At 35.8% G+C, this 23,305-nt stretch overlaps 1 protein-coding gene across 4 annotated transcripts; it reads right to left on the bottom strand.

Moving 5' to 3' along the window:
* Positions 1–425: 425 nt before the first annotated feature.
* Positions 426–21,766, bottom strand: loxl3b (lysyl oxidase-like 3b). 4 transcript variants are annotated; one of them, XM_067385116.1, is made up of 15 exons: positions 21,542–21,766; positions 17,071–17,415; positions 16,808–16,971; positions 14,828–15,045; positions 10,338–10,545; positions 10,073–10,253; positions 9,263–9,417; positions 8,170–8,340; positions 6,748–6,903; positions 5,350–5,509; positions 3,869–4,112; positions 2,687–2,802; positions 2,451–2,587; positions 1,657–1,768; positions 426–1,189 (listed from the first exon to the last, which is right to left on the bottom strand). In XM_067385116.1, the coding sequence occupies exons 2-15, from the start codon at positions 17,405–17,407 to the stop codon at positions 1,116–1,118; spliced, it is 2,433 nt and encodes an 810-aa protein (XP_067241217.1). In that variant the 5' UTR covers positions 17,408–17,415; positions 21,542–21,766; the 3' UTR covers positions 426–1,115. The 4 variants fall into 4 exon arrangements, with proteins under 4 accessions (XP_067241217.1, XP_067241214.1, XP_067241215.1 ...); XM_067385113.1 differs by lacking the exon at positions 6,748–6,903; XM_067385114.1 differs by lacking the exon at positions 8,170–8,340.
* Positions 21,767–23,305: the final 1,539 nt, after the last annotated feature.

The following is a 23,305-nucleotide window of genomic DNA, read 5'->3' as shown; positions in this document are numbered from 1 at the left end:
TTGAGTGTCGTAACTTTGCAGATGTTGTTTATGCTCAAACAGCAACATTACACACTAAATAAAGTTAAAAAATTGAAATCATCATCAACCACCCCTTTAATGGAGAGTAGAAAAAAGCCCAACATTGGAAGCACATCAGTGCTCGTTCACGTTTGAAGTGACGACGGCTCTCTGAGAGAAGCTCTGATTCGTCGCCTATACACATGAGATATTTAGCACGCAGGTTAAAAATCTAGACCTGTCTGCAATACCAGTCCTGTAGTATGAAATTTGACCATTTTTAAAGTCGTCTACTGTGCGAGATATAAAATCGGAATTCCAAGGGAAAGAACTGTGAGATAAAAGTCACAATTACAAGCTTCCATACGTTTGTAAAGTAAGGTATGACTAATAATTCATTATGACCATTTATGTTTATTGGCTCATGAAACTTGAAATTTTTTGTATTACAACTTTAAATACTTTTTTTTTCGTCTTTAACAGTTCCACGTGACATGAAATGTTAATATTACTGTATCTGAACACATGAATGCATAAACAGGACAGTGTGTAAAAAACGTCACTGAAGCTTTAACAAGTCGTACATAAAAGACCATTTGAAAGTAAAATAGGATCCTACATTGAGTCAGAGCTTTGAAGCATAACATACATTCACACTTTGCAACAGCTTTTAAACACGAATGCTCATCTGGAATACGAAACATTCAAGTACTTTTAACTCACAGAGACAGCAGCACATTGGCTGTGTGATGCATCAACAAGGCTTTTTAAACCTTTAAGAAAACAAGCACCTGATTGCACTGTAAACACATACAGCAGGCTGTACCACTGCACGGCCTGAGGCAAATGTTCATTTACATCTAATCTTCACACTACTTAAGCCAGACTCAGTGGCCCAGAGTGTATTTTAGAGTTCTGTTTTTGTGGGAAATTACAGGTAATGTCAATACAACTATACTGTTGGTGTTAAAACACTGGATATTGTAGATTTTAGGGTTTGCAATGTGAGACGATAATTAGTTTATGGCTGGTTTGAATGAATAAATATTTTATTCTGGATTAACCTACATGTTAGATTGTCTCAATATGATAATTAGTTCAATCTGGTGATATGATTACGAGATCTGGTTGTTAAGTTGTCCAGGGTATTTCTCAAACTTCTTCTCAGCCTCCTCACTGAAAGCATCACCTGAAATGAAGACAGGAAAAATAAATCTTTCAGTATTTGACATTCAATGGAAACACTTTTTCCTGTTCAGCATACTACCATATACTCTTACTATCTTCAGTGCATAATGCATATCGCTACAACAGAATGCACTTTAACTGGAATTGATATCAACTACTATTTTTTTTCTTGTATTCGATCAGACTGCCAAAAAAGTTAGTCAAAAACTGGATTAAATCCAAAATAACTGTGTTAATTCCAAGATGATAATATGACACCACTCTCTGAATTATATACAATATAATTGCATCATGTAAGGTTTACATGACAGGGATGTAGCACACTGCTGTTTAAAATGGTTGCATAATTCTGTTTCATATACTACTTTTAAAAGTATGTCTTGCAGATAATTCAGTAAGTAGTAAGCGACAGTAGTATTCTACTCCAAAATTTTCTGGTAATTCTGAGGCTTTGTATTCGTGTCTCACCAATATGGCAATTATGGACCCAGATCCGGTGGCCGTCATATTTGCAGTTACATTTCATGGCATTGTTTGTGAAATCACTCTCAGCAACCTCATAGTTGGGATTTATGACAACCTAGAAAAAAGCAAGCAAAAACAAGTCTAGTTACTACGGAAGAGGATTAGGGCCAAGCGATAATAAAAAAATAAAACCATCTCGAGATTAGAGTTGTTAAATTTAGAGAAAAAACTTGTTACATTTAGAGAAAAAAGTCATTAAAATCTTAAGAAAAAGGTCGAGATAAAATGTTGAGAATAAACTCATTAAATAACGAGAAAAAAGTTGTTACATTTCAAGAAAAAAAGTCATTACATTTCGAGAAAAAGGTCGAGGTAAAATGTTGAGAATAAATTCGTTAAATTACGAGAAAAAGGTCAAGATAAAATGTTGAATAAACTCGTTAAATTACGAGAAAAAACTAGTTAAATTTCGATTTAAAAATGTCGTTAAATTTTGAGAAAAAAAGTCGAGATAAAATCTCATAATTTAACGACTTTTTTCTCATAATTTAATGAATTTGTTCTCATAATCAAAAGACTTTTTTCTCATAATTTAATGACTTTATTCTCAACATTTTATCTCGACTTTTTTCTTGAAATTTAACAAGTTTTTTCTTGAAATTTAGCAACTTTAATCTCAAGATGGTTTTATTTTTTTATTATTGCTTGGCCCTAATCCTCTACCGTAAGTTACTCTTGACTCAATAAAAGATATTTTTTTTTGTGATTGGGACAATGATCTGCACCCATTCTCTGACCTGAAGGATATAATTTCCTGGTTTGACATCAGTAATGTCGATCCACTGGCAATCAATGTCATGGCGATACAAATCCCAGCATCCCACTGTGATGCCCTGCTCACCAAAGTTTGCACACTCATACCTCTTGGAAACACCTAGAATTAACACAGATTTTTAACTATGCCACTGATAGCATGTCTAAATAAACTGAGCTGACTGTAATTGTTTAGTGTATGTGGATGAGTGTGATTTACCCTCTTCACAATCAGTGTCCTCCAGGCAAAAGCTGGCTTTGTGTCCTTCTGCCACTTTAGTGCCATTGGCAGACATCAGGTCATAGTGTGTGAAGATGTCCATACTATGATAATGCCTGTGGAGTCACATACACACATATCAAACGTTTTTAAACTTGTATAACATTATCCCATCAGAACTGACTGAAAAGAAACCAGTTAGAAGAGCAGTGGATGTTGTGTTGTGGGTCAATCTGACCCACACTTGATTGTTAAACAGCTTGAGACACTTAATAAACAATTCATTTCAGTGAAACTTGAAATGTAAAGTCAAACAGTAAATCTGTAAAATCTCAATTATTAGTCTGTTGCAGCGTTTAAAAGCAGTGTGATAAACCATTTTATTCTCAGAAAGGTTTGAGAACCAGACATAAAAATGCAGAGGCTATTTACACCAAGTACAAATATTGATAAATACTATTCACACTAAGTACAAATAATGTTAGATACTTCAGTGTGCAAATAGTCACCACAAGTAAACATAAGAAAAAAAAGCATGTCTGTGCAGCTAAAATTCACAAACACAAAGGGAGAAACAATTTTTTAACAATAGGAGTTCATAATTTCTCATATTTGATCTTTTTAATCTCTGACATATTAATAGTGGTTTTCTGTTTTTTCATGAATCCTTAGTTCCTTTTTTTTTTGGACTGTTGATTTTGCCAAATTTATGGAAGCTTGTTTCTGCCATGGAATAAAAAATAGAAAAGGTAATAGCAATTTTTATTTCATAATATAGATATAACCTTACAATTGTGAGAGAAAAGTTAGAACTGCAAGTTTATTTCTTGCAATTCTAAAAAAAAAAACGCAAAATATCTCACTATTTTGACTTTTTCCGTCATAATTGTGAGATATCAATTCGAAATTGTAAGTCATTAAGTCTGAATTGTAAGATATGAATTCACAATTCTGAGAAAAAGATTATGAAGTGTGAGGTATCAACTCGCAATTCTAAGAAAAAAAGTCAGAAGTGTGAAATGAAAAGTCGCAATTACCATTTTTAGTCTGTGGCAGTCCATACAAACTGCACAGAAACCAATGTGACTCGCAGTTTGACTCGCAACACAAATTTTCAGCGCAACATGAATAATATGAATTACTTTACTCTATTGAAGGAAGAAATTGGATCAGTATGGTTACCCGTGACATGCGTGCCAGACCCATGAGTGACGACCAGCTTTGGGCCTGAAGTCAGCTCGTCCGATGTTGTGTATCTGCGAGGAGAAGCGGAGCAGGCGGCGATGACCGTAAGGCCAGTTAGCTTTAGCAGCGGTCTTGGACAGACAGTCCTCCTCTGCTGCACAGTACAGCATGTGTAACGGCCGGTCCTCTATATACGTCGTCTGCTGCACTAATGGTGCATTCAGCACTAGATCTGATGCAGCTGGGGAAATAAACTTGTGCATATCAGGATCAAGCTAAAACATGAAAACTCTGAAATGGCATGCTGGCAATTTAAAACTAAAGTTCAACGATAAAAAAAATGATATATCTTTTTGTTCCAGGAATTTGATTTAGAGTTTTGTTTCTATTTTTATGCCATTGCATGTTGGACACTGGACTGGATTTCTGAGGTTTTGTTGTCTGAACAAACAGTTTTGCTCAACGTACAACAGTTAAGAAAATTATATGTTGTCTCATTTGCGTAATCCAGACAGGTGTAAGTCATCTGAAGTCAAGCCTTCGCCATGTGAGGTTCACTAATTACAGGCTAGTGCTCAGAGAGAGATAAACAAGACTGACCACAGCTTTTGGTATACCATCAGCAGCAGACTGACCGTCTGAGAGGTGAGAATTCCAGTTATCCATGAGTAATATTTTGTATATAATGACTGAATATTCAAGACTCAGTATTAGATTCGGAATATGACATTGCTTTTATACAACAGTTCTATAAACAAGAAGTTCATACTAAGTAACCTTAATTTTAGACACAATATTGCCAACTACTTTGTCTATTTTTGATCCTATAATGAATCAGGGTTTTTAAACAAATTGGTTGAGTGGCTGATTCAGTGACTCACTCATAAAGACAGAACCTATTAATCATTAATTAAGAAACTACTTGCCGACCGTTAAAAAAGTATGTTTTATGTATTATGAATGCGTGTAGTATGAATGAACTCTGGACTTTCAGCATCTGTTGTGTTGCTTCACTGACATTCACAAATCCTCTCCTCTGGCCTCATGGGATCGTATAAGATGTGCACAATGTCCATAAGATGCGCACTTCAGAATCTTGCACAAAGTAGTAGGTCATCCGGGTACTTTTCGCCTACTGTTTTATGAATACTATGAATTCGGACAAACTACTTTTTTCTACTCGGTTCTATATAGTACGAATATATAGAACAAATCAGTTGAATAAATGATTCAATGACCCACTTATAAAGACAGTCACCTACTGGTTTAACAATGTAACCTACAGAAAGAGTCACTGAAAAATACTCTACCACTAATACAAAAACTGAAAGTCTGTTTGGAAATTATAAACACCAATGAAGTGCTGCAATCAGTGAAAATTCCCGTTGCTGTTGGTCTAAATACCAGCTTAATATCAGCTACTCAGCCAAACAAATTCAAGGACCTTTGTATTTGTGTGTACATGTAAGATTACTCACTTTCCGAGCAGATAACTCCTGCTGAGAATCGTGCATTTGCTTTCTGGCAGCTGACCGTTCTGTGGTGTTGGCACTGGCTCAGAGACATCTCATCTCCAGTACATTTCACTCCGCTCATAACCATCTCTGTCACGTTACTGCTATCCCAATACCATGTTTCCTTAGCAAATGCATCAAAACAAACAAACACAGACAGATGGTGATAAGCAGTTTTCTATGAAAAGAATGAAATGGTCATAAATTCACTGGACCTACACCAACACAGACTTATATGGTACACATGCCATTTTCATAACTATCTGAAGATTGTACTGTAAAGTTCCTTTCATCTTAACACCTTTTATACCCAAGAAAAAATAACAATTGTGTAAATCTCACAAAAACATGACCAAGTCACTTCACCCCAATTTAAAAAACTAAATGACTGAAAGAAAAATAAATTATACTATTCTTTATTTGTTTTTTTTTGCATAAATAATTTTAATTGAGAATTTGTCGGAAATATACTTAATTGTCATGAAAATAATGTCACAATTCAAAATGCCTTGGTTCTAAAAATGTATTTTCTATAATTTCTTTAAAACATGACCAAGTCATACTTCATCTCAAAATTAAAATTAAAATTCAAAGAAAGAAAGAAAAAAGATAAAAAAGAAAAAATTTGAAACTAAGAAAAAGTTATAAAGTTTAAGATTATGATTTTGGAAAAATGTACAAAAATATTATTTTTAAATTGTATTTGAAATATATATTTTCCAAAACATGGTTTACTCTTGTGAGAAAATTAAAGCAATACATCTAAACAAGTTGTGCTCCAAATTAGAGCTTGATATCTTAAAAAAATGAGCTTTCAGTAAGATTTTGTTTGGGCGCAGTACCAAATGTTTCCACTAGATGAAATTTGTCTCGCATTCATATATTTAAAATATTATTTCTATAATTTCCTTATTTTGGGGAAAAACATTACCAGATTACACTTAACTCTAAAATAAAAAAATTAAAATTAAAGAATAAGAAATTATACTTAACAAAAGATTATTTATTTATTGCATTATGGTAATGAGAATGGGGGAGGGGGTGCTCATTTATTATGAAAATAATGCCATATGCAAAAAATCTTGGTCCTAAAATATTATTTCTATGATTACTTTATTTTGGGGTAAAATATGACCCAGAATTGTATAGTGGGCCCGCACCACATAACAAAAACAGGGCCAAGCATCCAGACCGTCAATGGCTGTTCTAGTCTATACAGAGTTACCACAAAAGTGTTCAACTTATTTTCCAAAAAAACAAGAAACATCTTATTCCTAATCATTCATGTTGCCTAAAAACAACATTCCTGGTGAAGGAAAACAGCTGCGTCTGCGTCAGCATGTGTGTATGTCATGTACTCACTGTAATAGCATGCATGCTGAACCCCAGCCCTAGCTGCCTGCATGCCACCATGGCCTCTTTGGTGGTCCAGCCCTCACTGCATACACTGCCCCAACGCTGCCCCACCCGCACCTCCACTCGCCCTTCATACTGTGACCTCCCACCTGACAGACGCACCTGAAATCACAACCTACGCAACGTCAAACACACTCATATCTGACCACGCTCACCAATCTGGCTCCTGCCATTCGATGCTTACCCACATACAAAGACAGACGTCCCTGCTGAAAAGGCCAAGGACCTCATTTATAAAACGCACATACAATCTCATCCGATCCTAAATTTCATGGTTTTTATCCCATGTTAAGGAACAAATTGGGATTCATAAAGGCAAAAAAAAAAAAAAAAGAAATCTTATAAGTATGCCAAATGAAGAACATGCGCTTGAATTAAAGATAAACTGTGATTTATAAAGTGGGATGCATTAAAGGTGTATTAAGCGATTTCTGTGAAACACTGATGATATTTGAAACTCAGGAAGAAATTACAACTTTTAGAATGCAACTGGACGTTTCTGAATGGTTAGTGGATAAATTTATGTAGTTGTTGTGGAGTTGATTAATCTCATCGACTAGCATGTGCTGTCATGTTAATCTTTTGTGCAAATCCAGTGTTGAATTGACTCTCGTTTGTGAAGCAGTTTGGTGTAAAATGACGGCATGTCAACAACACTCTACTACAACAACTCTTCCTCTTCCTCTAAAGGGGCCCAACATGGCCTGCATGTTCTCAGGGACAGGGCATATGTTAATTGTGGGGTTTGTGATGTCACCAACCCAGGAAGAAGCTTGTTGTAGTTCCTACCAGCCATTTTTTGTAGTCCTTAAAAAGCGGTTTCTACAAAAGAAAATATCTCCCTTTGCATTGAACTTTATTTTACACTAACTACAGTTAAAAAAGTGAAATCAAAATGAAAGCCCCCATTAAATTTTCCACAGCATTTCTCAGAAATCATTTACTGCACCTTTAAGGATAATTGTTTGTGTCTCTGTGTATGTTATTCCATAAATCATTAGTAGGAACATTTCGGAAATTTTTGTTCGTTCACATTTAGGATCATTCCATGCATGTCTTTATAAAAGAGGCCTTAGTATAGAACAGCATGACTGGTTAGTACTAGTTTGGTGCTGGTCTATCTAGTATAACCAAGTTGTTCATTAGCAAACGTGGATAGAGCTGACTGATCTTTTCAGCAGGGTTATTTCTGTCCCTGTACAACACGCACTGACTCTGTGTTTTCATGTGGTTTTCAAAGTTCAAGGCTTTGAATATGTATGCGGGAGTGTGTAAGCCAGCACCATCTGAACTTTTTTTGATGGTAGCAGAAAGTTCAAGGTATTGTTAGCATGCAAGTGTGTATTGCTGTTACTGTTAGCATCCTACTTGTAGACCATGGTTGGCGTACCCGAGGCCCAGCTGCCTGCACACAACCATGGCCTCCTCAGTGCCCCAGCCTTCTCCACAGATCAGGCCCCAGCGCAACGTCCCATTGGCCTCAGTTTGCAACACCTCCACACGGCCCTCATAGCGAGTTCGGCCCCCTGAGATGCGCACCTGAGCATAGCACAACCAGGGACGAGGGGTAAGAGGGAGTTCAATTAGATTTTAGGGGAGACCAGGGCTAATTGTCACACCTTTTCTCAGGTTGCATTTTTGTTTTTTTATTTTAAAAGTCAGTTTTGGCTACAAAAAAAAAAACAAATTTCAGCATCATTACTCCAGTCTTTAGTGTCACATGATGCTTCAGAAATTATTCTAATGTGCTGATTTGCTGCTCAAGAAACATTTATTATTATTATCAAAGTTGAAAACTAAAATAAAAATATATATATTTTTGTGGAAACCAATATTCTTTTTTCAGGATTCTTTGATGAATTTATATGAAGTAGATGTTTTGTAATATTATAAATGCCTTTACTGTTATTTTTGATCAGTTGTATTGATCAACATGTCCTTGCTGAATGAAAGAAAAAAGTGTATGTCAGTGTTGTTTTATTTTGTTCATGTGTTTCCAAACAGCTTTTGCAAAAATGTATGATATCTGAATTTTAAAATTAGTTTTGGTATAACTGGACCATATATATATATTGTATAGTGTGTGACAACTATCCTTGGTGACCCCTACATGCATAAAGGTATGTTGCATCTGTTGAGATCAGTCATTGTAAATCACAACAGATGATTAATTCCAGTAATTGTCTCTTGATACAGACAATGATACCACTCAAGTCATCCATTTTGAGTCAAAATGAATATTGAGCACAACATCATTCATTCATTTGATCATTGCTGCGTTCTCCTTGAATTGAGAAACAAGCAATAGATGCAAGTGGATGTAAAATAGAGTTTCTGAAAACATCAGAATGACAGACATGACATGACATAAATGAAATAAAATTAGCACATGTAAAAATACTTTTGCACATTTAAACAGTGCATATAAACCTATTATAACAAATGTATATGTTGCTCTGACCGTCTTCTCATAGCCCATATATGGGACATTGCAGCGGACCGAAGCATCTTCAGTGTGTTTGCAGTCCTCAGTAGTGATGTTTTTATAGCGGCAGTTCAATAGAGAGCGCTCATGACCAGTGCAATGCACCTCATTCATATGGATAGGCCCAAATCCTGAGAGAAAACACAGAAGTATATGCATAGAATGGCACATTCATACTAACAAATAATTGAAAAAAAAAAAAAAAAAAAATTATGGATATTTTTCTTACAAAACTGCATCACTTTGCTTAAGAAGGCCTTTATTAACCACCTGGAGTCGTATGGATTCGTTTTATGATGGATGGATGTGCTTTTTTGGGCATAAGAGTTAAATCTCAGTTACTATTGGGAAGAGCCAGCATATTTTTAATATATTGTGTTTGACTGAAGGAAGATAGTCATATACACCTAGGATGGTTTGAGGGTGAGTAAATTATGGGATACTTTTCGTTTTTAGGTGAAATAACCCATTAAGCATTAAGCTATAACTAGCATATAGCTATATAGGAGACTGGTTTGCCAGGGACAAAGGTCAGTTATATAATTCCTGTTTATTATATATGGCTGCAGATTGTAGCAACTGACCAGTCAGAATGAAATATTCCAGGCAGTCAGGTAATAAATTAGGGCATTTATATATTCAGTGATGGGTTGTTATCTCTGATGACCTCAGAGATAAGAGTCCAAGTCACTGGTCAGGTAATAAAGCATTCCATGCATTCCATCACTGCAGGCAAAAAAAAAATCTTTCTCCTAATCTTTTCTGGTCTCTCCTTTGCATTCTCACCTTGTCCCATGCGAGCACCTGTGAGGGCTTCTTTGGCAGAGCCGAAGCCTAATTCTCTGCATACGACGCTGGCAGAGAGCAGGTTCCAGCGATCATCACAAACCGTCCCCCATTCGCTGCCCTTCAACACCTCGACACGACCCTCGCCATGTTTCGCTCCACCCTTCAGGCGTATAGCAGACTGAAATGAAACAGTGGGGACCACAGTGTAAATACATGTAAAAGTGAGTCTATTGCATGTATCATACACATGAACACACTTTACCGGCATCTTAAGTTTCTTCCTCATGGTAGCGCTCTGTGCGTACAGTGGCCCAGGTACACAGCTGGCCACAGCAGGCATTCCTCCAGGACACGACTCTGTGGCATTGCCATAGTTAAACTCTAGAGGACATGCAGCCAAGTGCACTTCTGTGCCTAAGCATGCCACTGAATGAACCAGGAAGTGATTCTTCTGCCGCTCAGCATACAGCCTGAGAGAGGAGAAGTGAAAAAGACACTTACCATGTTTCCATGCATGTCATTTTCACATTAAGGTCCATATTCAGGTTAAGCCTTTATTCTGAGAAAGATGTTTACACATTCAACAGCTGCTGCAATATTCTTGTATAGATACACAATTTTTATAAGCTACACATTCCTTTTCTCTGATTTTGTTCATGGAAATATTGGAGATGCTTGCTGAATTATATTAATTTTGGACAGTAATTTAATATTAACAATGACATACAACAAAATGTACACTACCATTCAAAGATTTGGGGTCGGTACAGTTTTTTAATGTTTTTGAAAGAAGTTTCTGCTAAAGGCTGCATTTATTTGATCAAAATAGTTAATGAAGCAAGGGTGTAGAGTTACATTTAGGCTATTTTTAAACGGATAGTTCACCCAAAAATGAAAATTTGATGTTTATCTGCTTACCCCCAGGGCATCCAAGATGTAGATGACTTTTTTTCTTCAGTCGAATGCAAATTATGATTTTTAACTGCAAGCGCTGCCGTCTGTCAGTCAAATAATAGCAGTGATTGGGAACTTCATCTATAACAGTAAATAAAACTTGCTTAGACAAATCAAAATTAAAACCTGCGGCTCGTGACGACACATTAATGTCCTTAGACACGAAACGATTATTTATATAATTTATAATTTATATTATTTATATAATTTTTACCTCTAATACACCACTATGTCCATATTCGTTCAGCTTCCTGTTAGTGAGGTCAAAAAACACGTTCTGTTGACGGAAGTGATGTCTCACCCATATACTTCAATGAGCGCGAGACATCACTTCCGTTGTCAGAGCTTCCGTTGACTAGACCTCACCTGAACGAAGTTGGACATAGTGGTGTATTAGAGGTAAAAAATTATATAAATACTGTTCGGTTTCTCGCACAAACAGATCGTTTCGTGTCTTAGGACATCAATGTGCCGTCACGAGCCGCAGGGTTTAATTTGGATTTGTCTATGGAAGTTTTTTCGACTCTTATTGTTCAAGTTCCCAATCACTGCTATTATTTGACTGACAGACGGCAGCGGTTGCAGTTAAAAATCATAATTTGCGTTCGACTGAAGAAAAAAAGTCACCTACATCTTGGATGCACTGGGGGTAAGCAGATAAACATCAAATTTTCATTTTTGGGTGAACAATCCCTTTAAGGCATGAATACATATTTTTTTACAGGAAAAAAAAAAGTTTAAATATGTCACTTTTAATAAAAGTACAAATTTCTTTAAAACAATTATCTTACTGACTCCAAACTTCTGAATGGCAGTGTATTTCTATATATTTTTATTTCAGAAGACTTCAACCACTTTCTATAATTTGTTAGAGGTTTTGTAGGCCTCAGAATTCTGACTGGCGACACATTTATATTTAGAAAACAAAACAGAAGGTTAGAAAGGTCTGAGACAAGAAAGTAAAGTATGTTTCCCTTTTTTTTTTTACCAAGGTTACCTTTTAGCTGCAGCTGATTTGCCCAGTTTATGCTTAGAACTAGTTTTAGTGATAGTCTTAGCTTTGGGCCCCTGCCTGTAATGCAAACATCCATTAAGCATTCAAAACACTTAAATGTCCACTGCAACATCCAGCATGCATGTGCACACATATACATACCAGCTGCATGGGAAAGAGGGAAATGAAATGTAAGTCTTTTTATTTTTTTTAAGATTTAACAAGATGCTGTGAGGAAACCAACTAAATGAATTATTATTTGGTATATAATAATTACGTTAAGAGTCAGTAACAGAAACTTTAAAATACCACATCAATTAAAAAAATTGTTAGTGGTGATTTCACTTTCCCACGCCTGTTATATACACTGAAACAAGCACACTTAGAAGCGCACATATCTTAGGTAAACATGCAGGAAGCAAAAGAACGGGATTTGTGTTAGTATTATCACGAGGGTGTCCGTTTCAAGAAACCTCCCTCTGAAAGCTTTTACTCTTACACAAGCACAGCCTCATCTCAAAACTATGTGAGTAAAACTAACAGATGGTAATAAGTTCTTCATGGGGAAATGTTTCGTCCTCCACTCTCTCAGATATACTCTCACACACACACACACCTCACTGAGAGAGCAAATCAACAACTCATTCACAAAATAGGATAATTGACTAAAACACACATTAGATTGAAGTTAGTTAGAGGATGACAAAAACTAATAGCGCTGCGTTTAAGATCACTACTTAAGCCACACTATGTGTTTCAGTCTTCTAGGGAAAGAACACTACTGGTTTCTTTCCCTCAGATGGTACCTGGCCGCTGTTACTTTAACTTTAGCTTTTGGCTCAGCAGATCTCTTTCTGAGATGCCTGTTGAAAACAGGGAAATGGGGTCAAGCACACATACTCTTTCTCTTTGTCCACTTCAGGACAGTTCAGGCTGTTTGAGAGGGGAAAGGTTGTATAGCATCACCATAAGTTAACCCTTGATAGAAATGGTCATAAAGTTTGCTCATTTGTATTGAATGTGCCCTTGTAATGTACTTGCAGATAAAATAATAATAATGAAATAAAAGGCCACTTAAGTGAACTTAAAGATAGTATACTTGACACACTTTTAAAAACTGCACTTTGTAATGATGACTAATTAAAAGTTTTACTGTAAAGTACATTCTAAATCATTGTTTTAATAATCTTTTGTCATGCTTTAAAGATGTACACTTATTGTGATGTTGAGTGACTCATTAAAGCACAAGTAAAGTACTTTTCATTTTCATTTTAACTGTAGTGCTATTCAATATTAATGTTATATTTTAAAGTTATATAGTTAGATTTTAAATAATGTTGTCAAATCGATTAATTGCGATTAAGTGCATCTAACATAAGTTTGTAAATATATAATATGTGTGTGTGTGTGTATATATATATATATATATATATATATATATATATATATATACACACACACACACACACACAAACAGTATATTTACAAATTTTTATGTGAGATGCGATGAATCGATTTTTACAGCATTTTAAATGTACTAAATTGCAACTTCGTCATTACAAATATATTCATATACATGACACAAGTTTACATTAAAGTATATTTTAGTTTACCAAAAATGCTTGTCAGTAAATTGAGCTTTAAAATTATAATAGTAATTATGAAATTACAAATAAAGATGTACCTAATTCCTACTTAAGATGGTCAAAAAAACCACAAAGTTCAGCTAACTTCATTTAATATAATTTTAAACTATAATACATTTTCAAGTAATTAAAATTAAAAAGTAAAACTTTACATTCATACTTGAGTACATTCTTTTAAAGTATATTATTTCCATAATAAACACTCTTTTTAAAAGTATGCTAAAAGGGAATATAAAATGAATATATATAAAAATAATATTTTTCCATATTTACTCTAACATTTTGTTATTTTAATTTGATTGTATTTTGTATGTTATTTTGACCTGGCCAGCTCTAACAAAGTCATAGCATTGCAGAAAGAAACTTGCTTTGCTTTTTTATCAAAAATAAAACATAAATCAGACTGTTCTTTTACAATGCTGGAATTCAAAAAGAATTCCATTAAAGTTCCATTAAAATATTATAGTTTTCGGGATATTTAATGGAGCCTGTGACATTTTTTCGGATTCTGATTTTCTGAGGTTATGGAAACATCATCAGTCACAGTGTGCCATTGATTCAAGAATGTGGGGTAGGTAATGGTGCGTACGTGCCTTAGAGAGACGGCTTGAGAAATGAAACCTTAATGTAGTCAATAAAACAACATATGGAAAATATGGAGACACAGACATCCTCTAAGCTTCTTCTCATTATCAAATCTTCACTAGTGTATGTGTGTAAAGCCATATGTGTTTTACAAAGGTCTCAAAGGTTACAAACATTCTTGTAACATTCCACTGGATTTGAAGGATGAGAATCCAGTGTACTTTCTTCTAATTAGTGTGCATGCAATATGCAATAGTTTCCTTGTCTAAGTGTTTGTCTGTGGTTTAAACTGTGTGTATGTTGCTGAGCTAAACTGCATTTCACAGATGACTGAGAAAGTAAACATAATTTCCACTCACACTGGCTAAACAGCCACAGTATAGTGAGATGCCACACACACATACACACACACACAGGATGTTGCTCTAAATAGAGCAACATTCATCTGTGTAAAACTGGTTTTAACAGGGTTTTTTGTAACAATGTTTCATTGGCCAATCACAATCCTGATGGATAAAATTGATTCCCGCCCTACAACCTGTCAGAGGTCTTCTACATGTCATGAACACTCACTTGTAGAAGTTCTTGTTGACCTTCTTCTCGTGAGGGAATCCCATCATGCCACAAACCACTCGAGAATTTTTGGGTGTCCAACCATTATCGCAGATCTGAGCCCACCCGTCCTTATTCTTGACTTCCACCACTCCCTCGGTGACCGGCATCCGCTTAGTTGCAATGGTGAACACAGGACGCAAACGGACCTCCTCCACTTTATTCTCATTCACCTGCACCTGAGAGAAATGCATCGTGCAAAGAATAGAAACTATGTGGACAGTCAAACAAGAACAGAGAGCGAAGAAGCATGTGAGAAAGAGGTGCTTGGAGTGCGTACTGCACTCTTATCAGGGTTATTATTGTTAACTAAACCTAAAACTAATTTGTTAACTGGAATGAAGCTGAAATAAAATAAAATATAACTATTAGATGAAAAACTTAAACTAACTTGTCTGGAGTTTTTCCATATGTGCCATTTTCCCAGGATGCTTCCTATCCAGGATTTCTAAATTGCCTAAAATGGCTTAAGCCCTTGCCTCTTTAATCGTGAAAGTGGTCATATTGATGTGCCCCCGGAACGTGATTTCTAAACGGAGGTCTGTGCAAGCCACTGTTCTTATCGACAGTCTTCATGCAATGCATTAAAATGTTGTCGTATTTGCAATGCTTTGATCGGTCTCTGTAGATCCAGCCTTCTCGCAAGCCACGATTGGTCGATTATGTATAATGCACGCTATTGGTAAAATAATTTTTTAATCATTACCTTCTGCAAATATGAAAACAAAACCAAAACTACATTTTATGCAACTTAGAAATCCTGGACAGGACGTGTCCTGAGAAAATGGCACATATGGTCACCATAGTTTTACATCATCAGCCCATACACATTTGGTGCATTACATGCGAGACCGAAACCTAGACGAACAAAGAAATCTCTAGTGATCAATTTTGATCACGACTTGTCTTGAAAAATAAGTCAATTTGACATTCGTCGTAGAAGAAAACACACTGCAGGACTGTGCGCCAAATCCTCTGACACTGCCAACATTTCATCTGAGGTAAAATTTGATCGCATTGGATATCAGTGAACATGTCAAACTAACGACCAGAGACTACAGATTTTAGCCTAGGATCAGAGAAATCTTTTAGGAAATTCAAAATTTGTCTCAGATGACCAAATTGTGGCCAAAATCACACATGTGCACCTGCCTTAAAGGGATAGTTCACCCAAAACTGAAAATGTGATGTTTATCTGCTTACCCCCAGAGCATCCAAGATGTAGGTGACTTTGTTAATTCAGTAGAACACAAATGATGATTTTTAACTCCAACCGTTGCGGTCTGTCAGTCGTATAATGCGTGTCAATGGGAACTCCATCTATAAGAGTAAAGAAAAACATGCACAGACAAATCCAAATTAAACCCTGCGGCTCGTGACGACACATTGATGTCCTAAGACACGAAACGATCGATTTGTGCGAGAAACCGAACAGTATTTATATCATTTTTTACCTCTAATACACCACTATGTCCACTTGGTTTCTCGCACAAACTGATCGTTTCTTGTCTTAGGACATCAATGTGTCGTCACGAGCCGCAGGGTTTAATTTGGATTTGCCTGTGCGTGTTTTTTTTTTTACTCTTATAGTTGGAGTTCCCATTGACGTAATATATGACTGACAGACCGCAACGGTTGGAGATAAAAATCATCATTTGTGTTCTACTGAAGAAACAAAGTCACCTACATCTTGAATGCCCTGGGGGTAAGCAGATAAACATCACATTTTCAGTTTTGGGTGAGCTATCCCTTTAAGGCTTATTCATTTCACTTTTGGTGTGAAAGGGCCTTTTCATTTGCCAAAAATAGAATTTTTGCCAAGGTGAGAAAAAGTAACGTAATGCAGTAATGCAATTACTTACTTTTTTTTAGGGAGTAACGCAATACTGTAACATTACTTTTAAAAGTAACTTTCCCCAACACTGGTGTAGGGTCTTTTACCTCTATAACATTGGAGTCCACGTATCCCGGCAGTCTCTCATCTTTACAGATCACTCCAGCGTCCTCATCATGAGTGCAGTCACTGTTGCCCCAGCCGCGAGACTTACACACCGACACGCTCCGTTCACTGCCACTGCACTGCACATTGTCAAGCCAAATCTTCCCTGAAACAAACACAAACTCTCTGAGGAGCACATACCAGCATGCAGAAATAGCTTTATATCTGGTCTGAGTGAGTGTGCGAGTGAGTGCAAGCGCATTACCTGTGCCCTTGCCATACTTGGCGCTGTGTGTCCAGCCCGTGGCGGACACAAAGCCGAGCTGCCGGCAGAGGACATGAGCATTGGCCAGTGAGAAGTCATCATCACAGATGGTTCCCCACTCATCTTTATAAAACACCTCAATTCGTCCCTCGTTGTGTTTCCTGGGGAAACCAGACAAGCGGAACTTCAGAGTTTCTGGCCCTTCTGCCGTCTGACTCGTCTGAGGGGTCGGTGTGGGGCTGGAGCGCACTGGCGGTGGGGTTTGGGCAAAGCATGATGGAATCCAAGCATTAAGTAAGAAGACAAAAATGTGTAGCCACCACTGACACAGCTCCATGTGTGGCTCTGCAGCAGGGAACAGAAACAAAGAGAGGAAACACACACGGTTACTGTTGTGCGAGTGTGAGTTTTGATTTGTTCACTATCGTTCACAATGTTGCTCACACAAAACATGTTTAAGCTCACTGTTAAATTTATCTTGCATGTTGGTCACTGTGGTTGTTCTAGCCTGGGTCACATTTCGCAGCAAAATTGTATATTGCTTAAAAACAATTTAAGACTCCATGAAATCAAAACAGACCATTCTTATTTTTTTTCATTGGAATAGTGCAGTATTTATAAAATCACTTATCCATGCATGCACATTATTATTATTATTTATTCATGTGCCCTCATAATCTTTAATAAAAAAAAATCCCCCTTCTCTTCTCACGTTATGTTTACCGGAGCGAGGGCGGGACAACCTGTCACTCACATGACATCACAGCAATAGCAAACCACAACCATCCAATCAATTCCTGATGAACATAATCTAATTTTTTTCTTGTTTAAAAAGCCATTTCACATTTGGTTTTTTGTCACAATAAGGAAGAAAAGACTATCACATGATTTCAGATTCCTGCCGACATTTAATACCATGTTTGTTTTTGTTTTTTTTTGCCATGTAACATAATTTTCAAGATGATTAAGCATACCCCACCCTAAATTCTCAGTAAAATGTAGTACAGTAAAATGCTTTCTAATCACTGTAATGTAAAAAAAAAAATCACAAATAAATACAAAGAAATGGCAAGTAACACACTGAATTAAACATGAAATTTTGAAGTAGAAAGACTAAGTACGTTCTTGTAAAATATACTCCATTAATCTTTGTTTTATTTAAAAAACTTTTGCTATTTGCTAACTTAACTATTTTTTTTTAATGTTACAGTATCTTATATATCTTTTTTTTCTTTTTCTTTTTTTCAAAATGTGACACAGACATGATTTCTTGAGATTCACCCACAGATCAAAGGTCTGCAAGTATCCTGGATTCCCAACATGCCCTAGGGTACCTGCTGTATTGCAGAAAAAGTGAGTAGGAAACTGACAACAACTGCATTTGACACACACATCCTATTCAACATAAACACATACTCAATACTTTCATGTGCAAGCATCTATTTTTATATTTTTGAACACTATGAGCTGTTTCAGGATTTACAAAAAAGTTACATGAATTAAACACCTGACTTGAACAAGCTGTGAATGTAATTCCCTGGATTCAAAGCAGAGTTGGAAAACTACAGCTGTCTGCCTTGATTCAGTAGCTATTATTACCAGCTTGTATACTGACTTAAAGGAAGCAATAAAACATTTAACAGCGCAATCCACTGACTGCATGTGTGATTGACATGAGGTTCATCTCATAATGTTTGTAGACAGAATAGTTTAAAATCTTTGTATATAGTACGATATTGCACAGAAAATTGTAATGATGATGAAAATGATATAAAAGCCCCTCACTGGTGCAGCTATGGGATTTCACTAATGTAACAACAGCTTAACAGACAAGTCACTCTGGAGCCTGTGGACCACAAAGGAATGTAAATCTTGAGCACTGCTGCACTGCGAGCGGGTACAGACCCGTCACCCAAACACATGCCCTTCAACTGTCAGCCTTGGGACTAGACAGCATCTTTGCATTACCTTCATTTGAAGCATAACACAAACTTGAATCCATATAAAAACTTCACTAACTCTACGAACTGCAAGACGAGTTTGGCCTTTACAAGCAGATCCCCATATAAGGGTGATTCCCTAATATTTCCTTTAAACATGGCCACTTGTGGTCCAGTGGACTCTCTTAAAACTCACTTTTCAGTTACTTTACACTTTATAGGTGGACGACTACTGTATGTACTTAACCATTTGATACAACAATGTGCATGCATGTTGATACATTGTAATTAAATTAATAGTACTTGCATTACACTTTACACATAACTGTAACCCAACCATTACCCCAAAATCTTAATCTAACCCCTATAATCCTAACCCTACATTTACTCCCAAATCTAGCCATCAAACTCATTAGAAGTAAATGTGGGAATTTTCCAGGACAAGATGTAGTTACACAGTAAATCCTCAGTCTTGTTAGTAGTAGTTAATGCCACCCAATATAAAGTGTGACCCTTAACAATGTCACACAGTTGGGCAAATGTATCTTTCATTTCTGTTATGAACTTTGCACCACATTGTCATTTCCGCCACATCTTTAACTGTCACTGGCCCACCGGGGGCCCATTTGCCACTGCATGTTTAAAACAATTATATCCTATACTTATCCTGATCTATAATGTTGACAAACTATATATCATTCGAAAGCTTACAAACTCAAGATTCATCCTGTTTTGAAATTGGACCTTGTGTTACCATGAAAATGGTACTTTAAATTCTTTTAGCAAGCTCCTCCCCTGTCAGGTTTTGTAGTAAAAAAAAAATATTTTAACTACTTTATAATAAAAACCTTTTCTAATCTTGACAAAACACATATTGTTGGAAAGGTCTGTGTCTCCCGGTTCTATATCTGCCAACTGTTTTGTGATATTTGGACAGAAATATATAAATTTGTTACAGGAGAATGCATAAAAAAAATCTAAAGAATGTCAATGAAACTCAGTGGCTATTTTTGATACCTAAACAAAATCTCATGGGAATTTCAATTTTGGGATATCAACTTCAAATTTGGAACACAAATTGGTTAGACATATGGCTTTGATTTGATAGTAATTTTAGAGTAAAAATTATTTTGTAACATATATATTTTATATAAATACAGTACATTTGATTTGCAATAAATTTAAACTTACATAACTTTTTCATACTTTTATTTTTTGCTGTCCTTTTGTTGTTTCACATGAGCAATAATCTGCTGACTGTCTTCTTTAAAATGAGACCAAACTTAAGTCTATATTCCAAAGCATTCTTTAATTAGGCTACAACTATTTAAGTTTAGATGGTGCATTTTCATGTATATTTTCAAAAAGTTAACAGTTAACAGGTTAATTATGGAAATGACGGTGATGCAAATCCACATTTTTAAACATTTTTGGGTATAAAATGGCAAACTCCTTTGTTTTGCTGAGGGAATTTCATAGCTAGCATTTATGTAGCCTATAAATAAATACACTCACTAATTTTCCATACTTACATAATTTGCCAAAATAACAGCTTGATTTGAATAAAACTATTCTCTTAGAGATATTTACCTTAATTATAGAATCACATGTCTCATATTTTCTCTCTTTTGTAATAAAATAGCATATGCAGATCCGCATAGGCCTATTAAATCTACATATAGTTGTATTAGACAAGACTTATTAGTAATTTCAAGAATGTTTCATGTGTAAAACATGCTAAAAACGTGTCAAACGTCTTCCATTTAATAGACAAAGGACTTTTCCTCCAATGCTTGGATGGATCCAATTATACAAGGTAGTAAAGAGACTGGCGCGCAATTGAAAACAGATATTCAGTAGCTCAAGGGTCACATGATTCACAAGCACTTTAAATTATAATGGTATTTCAACTGTTATTATATTTAAATCAAACTAACACCATTAAGTATACGATTTTAAATAATCTAATCTGTAAACTGTATCTAGTTGAAATGCTTATATAAACAAATCTGCTGAGGTAACGGCGAGACGCAGCCAGATCTGACTGGATCCCAAAAGGTATGTGGAGATTGTAGGGGTCGTAGACCGACCAATATTAACTACTTAGTTACAAGTTATTTATTATAATAGTACAAGTTCCTAAGTATATGAAGGCGAAATGCAAATGTTTCTATATTTATTTAAAGCGACTCCAAATCTAGTTTTAATCAACGTCTCTGCGCAAAGGAAGAAGACTGCTGCTCATTCTTAAGAAATACATTACAAGCCGAGGAGGAGAAAATAAACTTCCATTATCACTGTTCTCTAAAACATATACAAGCAGGCTAATTGGCATCTTTTATTGACAAAACTGAGAGAAATATAAAGACTATTGTAGGCTACTTGGCGTCCAGCTGCTTTATCTCAGATTATCTCGGTGCAGAACGCTATTCAATAGTAACTATTTGACACTTTTTTCACTAAAAGAGTAAACTATTCAATAATATACGCACAGACGAATAAAAAAGAAACTATTTTCACTTTTCACTTACCTTAAGTTAGTCGGTTTCCCCACACTGAGTCTTAGCACAGTTTCATGAAGTTTGTATTTATGCACAGAAACTGAAAAGCATCTAGAAAAGAATAGATACCGGCTTCAGGACCGAGACCTTGTACGAAGCAAAGAAAGACACCTAATGAACAGTGATAAACCGCTGTAATGGCAGTGAATTGCCAGCTGGACAGTCGTGCGGGTGGGAGAGAGAGAGAGAGAAAGAGCGATGGGAAAGACGGGACACACTGGGGGAACAGGAGGGAGAGGTGGAGCTGACTCGTGGACGACTTCACACGAATGAAAAGGGGCAGGATTTGTTTTTAGGAAAACACATAACCCTTTCACAGTTCAGGAAAAGATTTTCCTACTGTACAGTCCACATAACGGAACGTTCTTCTGGTCACGTTTTATGTTTGTAAAATTAGGCCTACATGGAGGAATTTGATCTTCATGAAATTTTAATCAATGCTAATTATTTTTAAATAAAATATATAACATTTGTTAACATTAGTTAACTACATGAACAATGAAAAACACTTCTAAAGCATTCATCAATCTTAGTTAATTTCAGCTTTCACTAATACATTATTAAAATATTATAAAAATGTACACTGCATGCCCTCCAAAAGTCTGAAACGCACTAGAAAAGTGGACAATATTGGCATTAATCCTTTTTAATTTGTGATAATTTTGCACTGACAAGGGACAACACAAACTACGAAAACATTTTTTATTACATAAACAGTTTATACATGGAAAAAAATTTAATTTTAGGCCTACATGGAGGAATTTTGACCTTTATGAAATTTTAATCAATGCTAATTATTTTTAAATAAATAAAAAAAAAAACATTTGTTAACATTAGTTAACTACATGAACAATGAAAAACACTTCCAAAGCATTCATCAATCTTAGTTAATTTCAGCTTTCACTAATAAATTATTAAAATATTATAAAAATGTACACTGCATGCCCTCCAAAAGCCTGGAAACGCCTTAGAAAGTGGACAATATTGGCATTAATCCTTTTTAATTTGTGATAATTTTGCACTGATAAGGGACAACACAAACTACGAAAACATATTTTATTACATAAACAGTTTATACATAGAAAAAAAATTAAATTTACATTCATTAAAATATCCAACATTAGCAGCTATCTGACCTAAATTGGGTTCTAATTGGTTCATTGTATTCTAAACTTAATTGGCAATCAACTGGTGAAGCTATTAAGTTACTTTAATGTATTTGCACCAAAAAATGATAAGGATTTATGCTGATATCGTCCATAACCACACTTTGCCAGGGGTGTTTCCAAACTTTTGGAGGGCAGTGTATCTGTGAATATAATAATAATAAACCATAGAAAAGAGAATTACAGTTGTCAGGAAATAATGAAGGCATGAAACTGTCTCAGCATCATTGATACCTACCTACCTACCATTTTTAAGAAGCGACGTAAATGACCAATATTACGGAGGTGAAAGAAGGCAGACTTAGTGAGTGAAGGAAGAAAGGAGAGAGAGAAGAGTCAAAGATTATACCCAGGTTTTCAACAGTGGTGGAAGGTCGAACCAAGACTCCAGCAATGTTAACATTGTCAACACAGAAATTAGATTTATTTAACCAGATCCCATTGAGATATCATAATCTCTTCTTCTAGGGAGACCTGGTCAAAACGGCAGCACACATAAAGGACCAAGAACATAACTCTGGGGAACCCTGTGAGAAACAGGGGCAGTAGTGGACTTAGCCTTGTGGAT

The sequence above is a fragment of the Chanodichthys erythropterus genome, chromosome 5 (genome assembly GCF_024489055.1).
Source record: "Chanodichthys erythropterus isolate Z2021 chromosome 5, ASM2448905v1, whole genome shotgun sequence".
NCBI classification, from domain to species: domain Eukaryota; kingdom Metazoa; phylum Chordata; class Actinopteri; order Cypriniformes; family Xenocyprididae; genus Chanodichthys; species Chanodichthys erythropterus.
The sequence above is the reverse complement of the archived record's forward strand: the minus strand, read 5'-3'. Positions and strand labels throughout refer to the sequence as shown.

Excerpts from the sequence above, each read along its gene's own strand:
- loxl3b (XM_067385116.1), bottom strand. The coding sequence starts at position 17,407 with ATGGAGCTGTGTCAGTGGTGGCTACACATTTTTGTCTTCTTACTTAAT. Across the intron at positions 10,254-10,337 it reads GGAAGAAACTTAAGATGCCG|TCTGCTATACGCCTGAAGGG; the intron begins GTAAAGTGTGTT and ends GTTTCATTTCAG. Across the intron at positions 2,588-2,686 it reads GGACACTGATTGTGAAGAGG|GTGTTTCCAAGAGGTATGAG; the intron begins GTAAATCACACT and ends TGTTAATTCTAG.